This window comes from Cynocephalus volans, chromosome 11 (assembly GCF_027409185.1).
Source record: "Cynocephalus volans isolate mCynVol1 chromosome 11, mCynVol1.pri, whole genome shotgun sequence".
NCBI classification, from domain to species: Eukaryota; Metazoa; Chordata; class Mammalia; order Dermoptera; family Cynocephalidae; genus Cynocephalus; species Cynocephalus volans.
The window spans coordinates 32,281,710-32,296,614 of NC_084470.1; the positions used below are offsets into that span (position 1 = coordinate 32,281,710).

General features: G+C 35.4%; 1 protein-coding gene across 1 annotated transcript in view; it reads left to right on the forward strand.

Moving 5' to 3' along the window:
* KCNH8 (potassium voltage-gated channel subfamily H member 8) overlaps window positions 1-14,905 on the forward strand; it is a 375,230-nt gene that overhangs the window by 241,443 nt on the left and 118,882 nt on the right. The window contains exons 6-7 of the mRNA XM_063115036.1: window positions 9,130-9,287; window positions 13,617-13,824. Coding sequence (XP_062971106.1) covers window positions 9,130-9,287; window positions 13,617-13,824 — 366 coding nt within the window. The remainder of the gene's footprint in view (window positions 1-9,129; window positions 9,288-13,616; window positions 13,825-14,905) is intronic.

The following is a 14,905-nucleotide window of genomic DNA, read 5'->3' on the forward strand; positions in this document are numbered from 1 at the left end:
TTGTATGGATTGAATAGTATAGATTAGATAGTCCTTATATTTTATATCATTACTTAAACTTGGAAATTTTACCACCTGGTAACTATACCTATAGAAAGAATAAATGTGACAATAAAACTTCTTAAAGAAAACATAGGGGAAACACTTCAGGAAATAGGACTGGGCACAGACTTCATGAATACGACCCCAAAAGCACGGGCAACCAAAGGAAAAATAAACAAATGGGATTATATCAAACTAAAAAGCTTCTGCACAGCAAAAGAAACAATTAAAAGAGTTAAAAGACAACCAACAGAGTGGGAGAAAATATTTGCAAAATATACATCTGACAAAGGATTAATATCCAGAATATATAAGGAACTCAAACAACTTTACAAGAAGAAAACAAGCAACCCAATTAAAAAATGGGCAAAAGAGCTAAGTAGGCATTTCTCTAAGGAAGATATCCAAATGGCCAACAGACATATGAAAAAATGCTCAACATCACTCAGCATCCGGGAAATGCAAATCAAAACCACATTGAGATACCATCTAACCCCAGTTAGGATGGCTAAAATCCAAAAGACTATGAACGATAAATGCTGGCGAGGCTGCGGAGAAAAAGGAACTCTCATACATTGTTGGTGGGACTGCAAAATGGTGCAGCCTCTATGGAAAATGGTATGGAGGTTCCTTAAACAATTGCAAATAGATCTACCATACGACCCAGCCATCCCACTGTTGGGAATATACCCAGAGGAATGGAAGTCATCAAGTCGAAGGTATACCTGTTCCCCAATGTTCATCGCAGCACTCTTTACAATAGCCAAGAGTTGGAACCAGCCCAAATGCCCATCATCAGATGAGTGGATACGGAAAATGTGGTACATCTACACAATGGAATACTACTCAGCTATAAAAACGAATGAAATACTGCCATTTGCAACAACATGGATGGACCTCGAGAGAATTATATTAAGTGAAACAAGTCAGGCAGAGAAAGAGAAATACCACATGTTCTCACTTATTGGTGGGAGCTAAAAATTAATATATAAATTCACACACACACATACACACATACACACACAAACCGGGGGGGGGGAAGAAGATATAACAACCACAATTATTTGAAGTTGATACAACAAACAAACAGAAAGGACATGGTTGGGGGGGAGGGGGGGAGGGAGAAGGGAGGGAGGTTTTGGTGATGGGGAGCATTAATCAGCTACAATGTATATCGACAAAATAAAATTTAAAAAAATAAAATAAAATAAAATAAAAAAAATAAAAAAAAAAAAAAAAAAAAAGAATAAATGTGCCAAGATTTTCTGTAATTAAATCAGGGCTTTTCAATAGGCCAATGTTTAATCATTAAATTATTTTTATTGAAAGCTATTCACTAATTACTAAGTTCAATATCTAATCTGGAATTACACATCACTGAAAAAGTGAACATAAAAAAAAAAAGTAATTGATAGGGAACCAAAACAGATAGTCTTTATGCATAGCAATGTGCATGTTATGTGGAAGTCTTTCAATATGGTAAACTTATATAATAAAACGAAAGTGTTGTACACAGTCAATATAAAACAAACAGTTAGTTATAAGCAATAAGTGGGAAATTTTAATAGCAATGTACTGGGAGTATATTGTTGTCTTCTTTGACCCACGGGCAGATTCCCAGATGATGCTTATTCATGCATCTAAAGGTAGAATGACTTCAGATAATAAAAATACGAAAGTTTTTAATGACCAGATAAAGGCATGCTTCTTTTGGATTCCCAGTTTATCACTGAGAGCCAGGGGCTCTGCACAGGGCAAAGAACACAAGTCCTCAATAGCAATAGTTTTATAGTTCTTAAGCATGTTCAAAAGCTGAAAGGTACAGCTATACATTAGCTCTTCTAGTAAGAACATGAGCAGTCTATCGGGAGCAATATGTATGAAAAACAACGTTTGGGTTTTTAAGTTGGTGAAAGTTCACTTCGGTAAATAGTAAAGAAAGGTTTTATTTTTTCTTGTTTTAAATTCCCCTAACAGCTTACTAAGTCTGCATTACTAGAAGTATTAAAAACAATTCTAAATGTATTACTAGAAGAGTTTATATTCCCACCCAACTGGCAAATTTTTTTTTTTAACTTTTATTTTGTTAATATACATTGTGGTTGATTATTGTTGCAAACCCTCCCTCCCTCCTCCCTCTCCTCCCTCCCCCCCAACAATGTCCTTTTTGTTTGCTTGTCGTATCAACATCAAGTAATTGTGGTTGTTATATCTTCTTCCCCCCCCCCGGTTTTTTTTTTGTGTGTGTGTGTGTGTGTGTGTGTGTGTGTGTGTGTGTGAATTTATATATTAATTTTTAGCTCCCACCAATAAGTGAGAACATGTGGTATTTCTCTTTCTGTGCCTGACTCGTTTCACTTAATATAATTCTCTCAAGGTCCATCCATGTTGTTGCAAATGTGATAACAGCAAGTGTTGGCAAGGCTATGGAGTAACAAGAACTCTAAAAACACTGCTGGTGTGAAAGTACATATTTCCTACTGTCTCCCACAGTGGAGAGACTCCATCTGGTATGGTAAATTTAATTCTAATTATCTTAATTCTAAAAGGGTAGTAATCAACTGCAGAATTGGTTTTCTTCTCCTTTTCTCTATTGTATTAAAGATTGAAAATTCGTTTTCAAAATAAAAATTGATGAAGAGGTTTATGTAAAATGAATAAAATCCCAGCCTGAAAAGAGGAAGGAGTGGGTGGGTAAAGGAGGAGACTGCTAGAGTCCGAACTCTTTCTTTCATGAGACTTTGTTGTGAAAACCACAACTAGAGAATATCATCAGGGCTATGAAGAGCATACCATACCTATAAGAGACAGTGGAAAGAAATGGAGATATTCAGCCTGGGGATCTGAAGGATGAACTTGATGACTGATCTTAAATATTCTTAGGAAGGGCTTTGGGATAGGAGAGAACAATACATTCTATGTGACTGTTGAGGACAAAACTCGAAACAAAGAAAAGGAAGAAGATATCTCCTCTAATTTGAGGAAAGTAAGAAATACCTAATGATGGATGTTTCCCACTAATATTGTCCTCTTAAAAAACAGAGTGTTCACCATTACCATAAGCATTCAGTGACTGGCTGACCATATCCTTATCAAGGATGACATGGATGGGGTCCCTGCATTAGAAGAGACAATAGGAGAGAGGATTTTTAGATCCTTTCCCTTCTATATGGGTCCATATGATGTTGATGTTGAAGGTCAAAACCTATAAGAGTCCACCATGATGACATTGGCCCCTACTGATACAATACAGAAGCCAGTACCAGCAGCACCACCCCTCAATCCACCTGGTTGCCTTTTTTTCAACCTCTACTTTTCTTCTAATTGCAGTTGTTCTTAAGTGCTCCTCTCACTGGGCCTACAGCTCTTTCTTTTCCATAAATCTTTCACTTTAAGATAAACAAGAGTGCATGCGTGTGTGTGTGTGTGTGTGTGTGTGTGTGTGTGTGTGTGGCAGGGGTGCTGGCCAGTTGCTCAGTTGGTTAAAGCATGGACTTGTAACACCAAGGTCAAGGGTTTGGTTCCCTGTGCCAAACAGCTGCCATAAAAAAGAGGAAAAAATATAAATAAAACAAACTGTTTTTTAAAAAACAGGTTAAAAAAAGGTAAGCAAGAGGAACAAATGCTGACAAGACGAGCAAAAGTGAAGTGGTATGAAAATCTCATCCACTAATCCTGGCAATCAATTACAATCATTCTTAGAATTGTTAGTCTCTCAAGTCTCTTCATCAATCAGCTTTCTATCATTCTTCCATACCTTCTAGCTCAAATTTGCTGTGACCTCACACTGGGTTTGAAGGAGTGCCTCACAGGCAATGAAAAAGACAAAATACTTTTAGAATATTAGTTGGGCCCCTGGTTTATTGAATATCTCTCCACCCACACTGTACTACGTTGATTAATTTTTAAAGAAATGGCTAAATGAAGATATTAATTATTTGTATGAGGTGCATATGCTCTCGCGCACACCATTATATTTTAATTTACCTTTTGGCGAGTAAGCCAATATGATTTTTAAATTGTTTCCCATCTGGCATGCGTGTTAATAAGGAAAATAAATATATTAATTTATGCCATATCGAATTTAACCCTCCCTTTTTTTTGTACTTTCTAATTACATAGTTCTCAAGTAAATTAAAATAGAAAAACATGGATTTAACATTTCTTTTTTCAGTCCTCATACATAGCCATTTAGAGTCAGAGAGAAATGAAACACTCATTTTTGGAAGTCTTAATATGAAAACAGAATATGTATATACTTTTCTCCCTATTATTTGTTTTTCTTTTAAGAATGCTGTGTAAAACTGAAATGCAACAAGGCAGATTAATTATCTTACAAAATAATTAGCTTCCACCTGAATCATCAGAGAATTCAATTTTATTCTGCTATGTTTTGGTGGGGTATATTATGACCAATTTTTGGAAATTCTGCAAACCACATAGAGTTCACATGGTAATACTCTATTTCTCTGCTTATTCACATGATACCAGTAACATGTGCCACAATGGGTTGCTTATCCATATACAAACACATGAAGACATTAAGGTTTCCAGATGGCAAATCCCTTTGAGTTAATTTGCTATGGATTTTGGAATATTTTTCTCGATTCAAACTCTGTACGTGTGTGTTGTATTTATGAACAACTGTGCACATTGATAATAAATGTAATCAACAAGAAAAGTACATTGAAAATTTTGGTATTAATGAATAACACTTCCATGTGTTTTTAACATAAAGTTGAAAAATATAATACTTACACTTCCTACATGTCCCAAAACGAAAACCATCCTGCTGCCTTTCAGGTGGGTTATGTATTGTCTGCAGGAGTCTGCATCTTACTGTAATATTTGAATAATTATTAAGTAATAAATACTGATTTAATTAGCCAAAAAATACAGAAATCTAATGATGGGAAGTGAGACAGCTGCAGGGGTAGGAGCAGCTGTGTCCAGTGTTGGTGAAGCTTCACTTTGCCCTGCGAGTCTCTCATGAAGGACACACATCTAGAAAGCTCTTTTCTTCCTCACCACTATCTTATTTTATTATATGCTTCCCTCATTCTTGAGGAATTTGTACTAGGCATGTCCCCATTTAAGGGACTATTTACAAACATTGAGCTCTCCTGGTTCTCGAACACCACTGCCACGTCACCACATCCTTATCAGTGGAGAGAAAGTACAGTGAGTTCTCAGCCGTCCCTGAGCAAAAGCTTAGTCCTTGTAGTTCCAGAATCAAAGAAAGCTTGTATTTCCCCCCATTTAATTCTGTGACTCTGATTTAATATTCTTTTACCTGGGTGCTGCTGATGCTGAATTTGATCTAAGTATTGCCATCAGAAATGCATTTCCTTGAACTGACCTATTGCTATTCCTGCTAAAATATATTCAAAAGTACAGTCATCTTTTAGATAACGGAAAGAAAATGGGATCCAGTGTCAAAAGACATCTCTGTATGACTTCAGACAATTTAATCTTCTGAGTCATTGGTAAAATGAAGGTGAAAGTTGTCCACCTGACAGAGATGGCATGGGAACCAAACAAAATAATGAATGTGGAAAAAATGTTTTGTAAATACACTAGAACTATGTGTATTCTTATGTGTATGACAAAAGCAGGTTTTTGTTTGAAATCAGCTATCCAAAAATAATACTAATCATTGATAAACCAACAGTCTTTGCATGAAAATTGTACCATAGTCCTGGAAATCTTCAAATATGATATGCATGTAGGTTTTTCCCCTGAAAATAAACCTAAAAGTACACAGATATTTCAAAAATAAATTTGTATATTTGTGTACAGATTTTAAAAACTTATACTTTTACTATTATAGCTATTAGTGTTTGAAGTCTCATAACTACTTCTTTTTCAACCTAAAGTTAGTATATCTTTGTTCATCTAAATAATTCAGTTGAATAACAAATAGTTTTTTAAAAGCTTTCTAAACTGATACACTGTAGTGACGCATCTAAGAAAACACCTGCTCTATTCCGAAGTCTGAACCTCTATTTTGTTCTTTAGTCAGCCACATAATTAAAAAATACCACATAGCTTTAAAAAATTTTGCTGTATCAGTCAACCAAATGTCATTCATTTCATTCATTCTTCCATTCATGGGAATGCCCCAGATATGTGGATGACAGCAGTGAGTTTTCTGTGATGTTTGTACTAGACCTGGGGATCAATCAGTAAACACACAAGGAATTTGTGCAGTAAGAACTTAGGGACTTACCTAAGCTTGTGTTGTAGAAACCAAAGATCACTAAAGGACCTAGTAAACAGCTCTGGATTTCTCACTCATAAGAACTTAAAGAGTTCACCTGGGCTTCCTTTTGGAAACACTGAAATTGAAATCTCTGCTTTATTTCAAAAGTTAGTGGCCTGATCTGTTAAACCGCTTTGCTAACGCAGAAATACATGAGCCTAGAAAGTTGAGGAAGACTGAAAAGTTCACATACTGCCCTTACAGTCTGATGGCGTTCCACTGGCTCCCTCTCCCTGCTGGTGGCCACGCTTCAATGACACATTGGTACTTGGCCATGATAGCAGTTTTGCTCTGCAGTGGAAATCGTCTGAGATTGTTTTCATCCTATGTGAGTGCTTTATCCATTAACTTCATCCTTTCATATAATTGATATTAAAAATAGAAATATCTAGGCATTTTTGTATATTGACCAAAAATGACTTTTAACAATCCATTTTTTTAAAGTTAGGTCATTCACAATAGACTTGAAGGATTATTGTTTTCTTTTTGGGTCACCCAGAACTTGCTTCCACATCTGTGATGTGACAGGTCTCTGTTAAGGCACCAAAAGTCCAAGCACTGAATGGAAACTCAGATTTGGATCTGAGTCTTATTCCTTCCCTACCTGAGAGATTTAATCCTGTGCTTCAGTTTCATCATCTGTGTGACCCTGGGCAAGTCATCTGACCTCTTTTATCTCTCAATTTTCTCATCTGTAAGAAGGGATAATAAAAAGTGCCTACCTCTTAATATTGTTGTAAGGAGTTTTTGAGATTATAATCCAAAAGGGTTTAGGAGAGTACTGGGCTCCTACTAAAAATATAGGTGTTATCTATAACAATATAATAGTAATCTGCATTGTCATAATTCCTATATTATCTCACCTCACAAATCTCTAATGAGAGCCAAATTACATAATACGTGTTGTATTGTTTATTGTTGCATAGCAGATTACTACAAACCAAGAAGCTTAAAACATCCATTTATTATCTCGCAGTTTCTATAGGTCAGATGTCTAGGTATGGCTTAGCTGGATTCTCTGCTCAGGGATTCTAATGATTGAAATCAAGGCATCAACTGAGCTGTATTTCTTTCTGGATCCTTTTCCAAGCTCATGTGGCTATTGGAAGAATTCATTTCCTTGCAGCTGTAGAACTGAGGTCCCCATTTTCTTGGCCGGATGTTAGCCAGGGGCTGCTTTGAGCAGCTGGAGGCTGCCTGCTGTCCCTTACCATGTGAATTCCACACTCCTTTCTTCTCACTGACTTCCAGTCACTTGCCACCAGCTGAAGAACACTGCCTGCTTTTAAAGGGCTAGCCAGATTAGGTCAGGCCACTCAGGATAATCTCCTTTTTGTTATATCATATAACCTGATAATAGATTGATATCTCAACATGTTCACAGGTTCCACCCTCACTAGAGGAGGGGATCATAGGAGGGCAAGGGTTATTGGGGGTTATCTTAGAATTCTGCCTTCCATAGATGTGACCATGAAGTGAAAAATAAAAATTATATACAATGAGCACTATCATAAGTGATGTTTATCAATGTCATTATCATGATCATGGTATCAACAAATTCTTAACCTCATATGACACTGCTCTACTTATTTTCAATGGCTTAAATTAGCTATAAAGAGTATCCCAGTTAATCTTATAATTGTATTGTTACTCAGAACTTAGTGTTGGCTTCATAACTCCTTGAATTATTAGTCTCATTGACTGAGATATTTACTTCTCACATTCCCTCCTTTGATCCTTGAATAACTGAACCATGGCACTCCCTAAAAATGAAGTTTCATGGAGAAAACTCTTTCTGTTTGAGTCGCCAGTCCATAAAATACACAATAATTACATGTGTGCACCAATCCTGAAATTCCCTATGGCCTGGTTTTACTCAATCTTGAAACAAATTAAGGAAAAGGTCTTAATGATATTTAATCCAAGACCTAAGACAACAGTCTCAGAGATGTTTATTCATAAACAGCAGGAGTGAGCTTCGGGTAACCCACTTGGCTGCAGCTTTGTCATTTAACCAACACTCATGAGGACCTCATGTATTGTGAAAAGCTCAATAAATTTATAATAAATAACAATATAGGGAAAAGCTGAAAATGATGACATCTTCCATTAAAATAGAATGGGGAAATTTAACTTAGAAATCCAAACCAGAAACTCCTGGTATTTTGTTAATAGGAGAGCCGCCAGGATGGGGATGAATTTCATATCTCTACAGAGGTTCGTAAAATTTTTGCACACAGAATTAAGTAGTATTGTGTAAAATGAGGAATACGAACTGCAAAATCATCATTATTCAAAATCATCTCTGCCACTTTTGGCAATGTAATCTTGGATGAGTTACTTTTCCTCACTGGGACTGAGTTTCTGCCTCTTCCACATGGGGTAATGCTGTCAGCTTCAAGAAATGTTCTGAGAATTAAGGGAAATAACATGCTAAGCTCTTAGAACAATGTTCGGTTCACAGTGAGCATTTAGTGAGTGATGACTATTGCTGTTATTGCTATGATTATTCATCTTAATTATCTTAATACATGGGTCCCCTATCTGGAGCATATTAAAATGCTCAGAAAATATTACTTTCTTTACCTTTCTTCAGTGTCTGTTTGTGGAGTTGAGCTGGGTCTGTGAAGGGAAAAATTTTGGATATTATCAATCTGAAGTAGGCTTAGAGATGACCTTTGCCTAATTTTAATTTTTCTGCAATTTTCTTCCTCCTTTTCTCACTGCCTACCTGCCTGTCTTCCTTCCTTCCTTCCCTTCTCATCTTTCATTCTTTCTATTTTCTTCTCCCTCTCTTCTTTTTCTATCATTTTTTTCCCAAGCAGATATTATTTTAAATTTCCGAACAACTTATGTCAGCAAGTCTGGCCAAGTTATCTTTGAGGCAAGATCAATTTGCATCCACTATGTCACAACCTGGTTCATCATTGATCTAATCGCTGCTCTGCCTTTTGATCTCCTGTACGCTTTCAACGTCACCGTGGTGAGTAAAGAGCTCCTTTCTGCACAGCCTCGAAGCTTGGTTTTATGCCTATGTTTATTTTTTCCATGTTCAGGTTTTAAGCGTTTGTGGCAATTTGTGCTTCTGGGGCTTTGTGCCCTCTTTAATAAAGATGCCAAGGTGCCCAGTAATCTGCAGGCCAGATTCTCCACTTGAGGAATTTACTTCATTTCGAAATTTGCATGACCTGTTTTTACTTATTTAAATACCCAGAACCAGGATAGACCAGTAGGCTGAATTTATCATGAATACAGAATCACTAAACAAATCCTTTAATAAGGAAACCATCTGTGGGAATATAAGTATCATTTATATTATCTAGGCAGATGTTTGCCTCAAGAATTTGGTGGAGAGTTTTCTTTTCTCCTTTTATAACCTTTAAACCAACTGAAGACTGATCAATATAGAGAAGGATGCTGAAATTAAAATAAGAGAATTCAACCACCTTTCAAGAATCTTTATAAAAATGTTGGGATCCTTATAAAAATGGCACAATGACTAACATAAAACCTGAGAGTTCTCTTGAATTTGCATTAATACTTATACTTTCTCTTCTTTCTTCTTCTAAACACTTTATCCTCATGTTTCCTCATAGAAAAGAGAGTTCCCATTGTAGCAGTAGTTGTTTTTACTATTTAATGATTAATATTCTTAAAGGTATCAAGTGCCCCCTTATATAGAGAGAGACTTTTAAGGAGGCCATTTTTGGACCATTAATGCTATTTTTCAGCTAGAGAAATCAATTTTAGTGTGTAAAAATTTACTAAACATTAGTTCAAATTAAACACATTTCCTAGTCAGTTGACAATCCCCCATAGAAATCATATTTTCTCTCAAGAACGTAAAAGCATAGTTTTGAATATTAAATGAAGTGATTAATGTTTCACATACAGTCATTATTGACTTCAGAATCAATATAGAATTGTAATCCTAACTAGATTTGTGCATTTACTAGTTGCCTGTACAATAGTATTTTTCTTTTCTTTTTCTTTTTTTAAGTTGGGAGGTTGAAAGTGTCAACATCTTTAAGAGGTTTATACCTCAACTGAAAGGAAAGCTCCCAGGGAAAATCTGGTATATAATATTTCAATCAGTGCTACATTGAATTGTTATCTAGGCTTTCTAAAGTGCTTTTTAAGATTGGATTTGACTAGATAAGTGTTTTATAATGAAACTGTAATGACTTAAAACAAGGTTTTTGCAAGACTGCAGAAAAAATTCAAAGGAAGTGTATAATTCACAACATGTTGAAGAAAATTTTCCAAATTCTCCTGGCAAATTGTTGAATAGGTGATATTTAATAGAATTGTTTTAAATTAATTTGCTGCTCTACTACTAAATACTAATAAATTTTTTGATGTTCCATTTTTCTTTGGGTACTGAACAGACAGGATAATTTAAAATATGTATATACATAATATATAGTTATATTATAAAATATACATATAACAAAAATACATAACATACCTATATGTCATTAACATTCTCATTGCCCAAAGTTAACATGGATGAACAATTTCTTAAAAAGTCTAAGTCTAATATTTTGATGAATTTTAAGAACGTGTACATTTTCAATGATGTCCTGTTCTCTTTTCGTCATTCTGTCTTTTGATATCTGGCATAAATGCTTTATAAAGAATGCAAGATATAGATCAACATCTGTGTCAGAAAGAAAGAAAAAGACGAAGGAGGACATGTCTTTTCAATGATAGTTTTTCTGCTTTTCACAGGACCGAGCATATGATTATTTTGAAAAGTGGCATATATATTTGTTATCCTCTTCAAATAAGTTAGCCAGGGTGAAATACTCTATTTTAACAGAAAAGCTTGGTCGAGATATTATTTTTCTTTCCCAGAAAAACATAAGTTACGAAGAATAATTTATGAGTTATGCTGTTATACAGCAAAGACTTACAAAAAGAAGAAAATAAACAAGTAAATACATAAACAGCCAAAGTTTTTTCTCTCAAATCTAAAATGTGTCCAGAGAAGTGCATCTTCATATATTATATTCAAAAATGCATTACAGCCACCAAAAATGTGTTGTTATGTTTAGGCTTCGGCCCACAATTACCCGCAATTGCTCATGGCCATTCTTGTAAATGCAGCTCACACATTCATTTATTAAAATATTCTAGGTATGTCACTATGAAAGGCACTATGAGATAAAATTATGAATAAGACATAGAAAGTGTGATAGAATAGAAAAGGCAAAAGGTATGAATTCTAGTTTTATCACTTACTATTTGAGTGTCTTTCTTGGGGAAGTTAACATCAAAATAGGCCTGAAATGCTCATTAAAAAAAAAAAATTTCTAGTGTTTCCGAACAGCATAAAAAGGTAACATTTGTATAAAAGGCTTTGCTAAATGTCTGACACCTAGAGAGACCTCAGATATTCTAGTTAGCCCCCTTCTCCCTCCCTCCCTCTCTCTCTCTCTCACTCTCTCTCTCTCTCTCTCCCCCCGCCCCGTCCCTCTCCCCTCCTCCCTTTCTCTTCACAGTTGATATCCAGTAGATGGTCACGTTCACTTGGTAAAATGGGAAACTGCCATTTGATAGGGGGTTCTGATGAATGCACCTATCTACAGGTAGCGATAATTTTCATCAGTGACAAATTCAGAACAGCCTCCCAAGAGTAAAAAAAAATTCTCTTTTTGCAGATCACATATTTCAATCTAAATTGAATATGCCTCTATCTTTTGTCATTCATCAAGAATCAAAATCCATATTTATAGCAGGAAGCTATTGACTCTGACAACAACAAGTATAATTAAAAAATAATAATAACATGCCACCAAAATCACCAGAGCTGCTAAAGGAGCACAGCTAACTGGCAAATCCAAGTGCCCTTAAGATTTTATTGTGTTTGAGTATAGAATAATTCACAAGATTCCAACTCAGCACAGTTTTACTAGATATCTATTTTTATGCTGAGCTTGAAGTATTTTGCATCTCAGTAATTTCTCTATTGACTCATTTGACAAATGTTTATTGAGCTCTTACTATTATGTGTCAGGAATTGTTGTAGGTATATATTTCAAGGGAAAGAGGAAAGAATGAGAAGTCAACTGATTCTGGCTAATTACAAAGGCAAACTCCCAAAAGGTGGTGACCTTGTTTATGACTATGTTTTGTAAAGGAAAGACTGTAATTAGCCATACAAACCCCCTCCTTCCCCTCTATTTATGGCTCTCCCAAAGAAATTAGATAAGGTCAAGGAACTTGTCAAATTCTCTTTCCATATAAGTTAATATTTTATTTGTCTTTTCTATTTTAGAATGCTCTCAGAGCCACAACAATTGATTATATTGTATAATGTTGAATATAGTAATTATCCTGATTTGAGCATCCCATATTGCACACACAGGTATTGATATTCAATGCTGTACCCCACAGATATGTACAATCAATTATGTTTCAATAAAAAAAGGAGAAAAAAATAGAATGCTCATTAAGGGTATGAAAAGAGAGTGTGTTATGTGCATCACTTATTACTAGTGAAATTGAGCATTCTGGTAGATACCAGAGGTGCACACTTTTCAAATGGGCCCTATAGTCAGGAAAATAATTCCTTAGCTACAAGACTACTGCATGAGTACCTGCAAAGGCAGGTTCGAGGAAGTTTTTCAAAAATTTTTGTTTCATTTGATTTTGGTTCCCTAAGTGTGTTTGTTTGAGAGAAAGCTCGTAATGTATGTGTGTCAGGCAAATGCTTTCTCTGTCCATTGATAATGTGAGAAGGAAGATAGTACAGCATGAGGCAAGAGGTGCTACTGATAATTGTAAGCAGAACTTGCTCAAGTTTTATGGGTCTATATCTTTAAAGAAATAAAACCTAAGTTACTTCTATTACCTCTTTCTAGACCTTTACTTCAATCTATATGAATTATTGTTATCAAGCAACTCCCTTACAAGGGGAAAGGGAAGTAGGGTAGAAAGAAAATGTGGGTAAGGGGGTGGAGACATCTTAGGTTCAATCCTGATGCCATACCATAATGGTTTCGGTTGTGTATCAGAATGTATAAACTTGAATGAAATAAGACAGGTAAGAAAAAAGAGATAAATCCTAATTAAGGAAGGTAAGTATTTATTCAAAGAAATTAAATTATCCTCTTCCTCCTATCCTTCCTCCTGTTCTCCTTCATCTTATTACTCTTGATGTAATACATCAACAGTCATAAAAATGACCATAGTATTAAAAATATAACTATTTTTAATTTCAAGAATTTAAGATGGCTGTAAGTTAAAGTAAATGTCGTGGCATGGATTTAACCCATGCACCACCTTGTGCTGCTGTCTCCTGCCACAGGTGTCTCTCGTGCATCTCCTGAAGACTGTCCGGCTGTTGCGTCTTCTGCGTCTGCTGCAGAAATTGGACCGTTATTCCCAACATAGCACAATCGTCCTGACTCTGCTCATGTCCATGTTTGCGCTCCTTGCACACTGGATGGCATGTATCTGGTATGTCATTGGAAAAATGGAGAGGGAAGACAACAGCCTCCTGAAGTGGGAAGTTGGTAAGGGCTTACATTTGTGGCATTTTCTATTTTGAAGTTGACAAGGAATATTTGTCTAGAATTTGAAGGAGGTGAAAGATGAGTTTATAAAGCTATTCCTTCTTACTGTCACAATTCGTCTCATCTCTTTAAAATTTTTAAATTTTTTTTTGATCCATGATACAGTGATTTTATTCAAAAAAAGTTTTCTGGAACAAACTTTTATATTTTTTTAAACATTAATTGGTTAAATATTTAAGCTAAAGTTAAGTGTTCAAAGTGACCAGCAAGTCTGCAGAAATGCTCAGATAAATAATGTGCAACCTTATCTGGACATGCTCTGATACAGGGCTGGTAACAGGAAACACTAGGCAACTGGCCTATGGACTATCACTACAATATTTCAAATCATAAGGAAATGATCACTTGTATTTGAGGTGGTGTTAATAGAAAAGATATTCCTACCATTCTTCTGTTTTTAAAAACAGGGATAATGACACACTGTCCACACTTAACCTGCTTTGAGAATTTGTGATGGTAGAGAGGACTGGATATTTCTAAGTAGAGTTTTTAAAATTTTGTGTCCCCATAATACATCAGAGTTTGAGGGAGATTTTCCATGTGTTAAATAATTCTGCATAAATGAATCTGAAACACTATGAACATGAACACATTTTAGAACTTGTGTCAACCATGGGGAATTTATAGAAAATGAAAATTCTCAAGACTATAGCCCTCTATCCTAAAATATCTGCATTCTTTTCACAGTCATACCCTTTAGAGAATTGTCACAGTACCCTATATAGGATTTTTTTTTCTTAATCTGACATTTAATCAAAAGAATCTGTTTCTTAGTTAGCTAGAAAATTCTTCACTTATCTTCTCCACCAAAAATCAATCTTGAACTTTTAAAAGAAGCTCAGATCTTTGCACAGGGATAAAGTCACAGGAAACTCCCAAGAGAGAAAAATGCCCAGTCTTTTCATACCGGCACTTAGTGGCAGAATGCATTTGGAACATCCTGGTGTTGGTGCTCATAAATGCCACTCTCTTATGATAGGACATATACAAAGCCTTCAAAGCACATCACTGGAGAATGAGC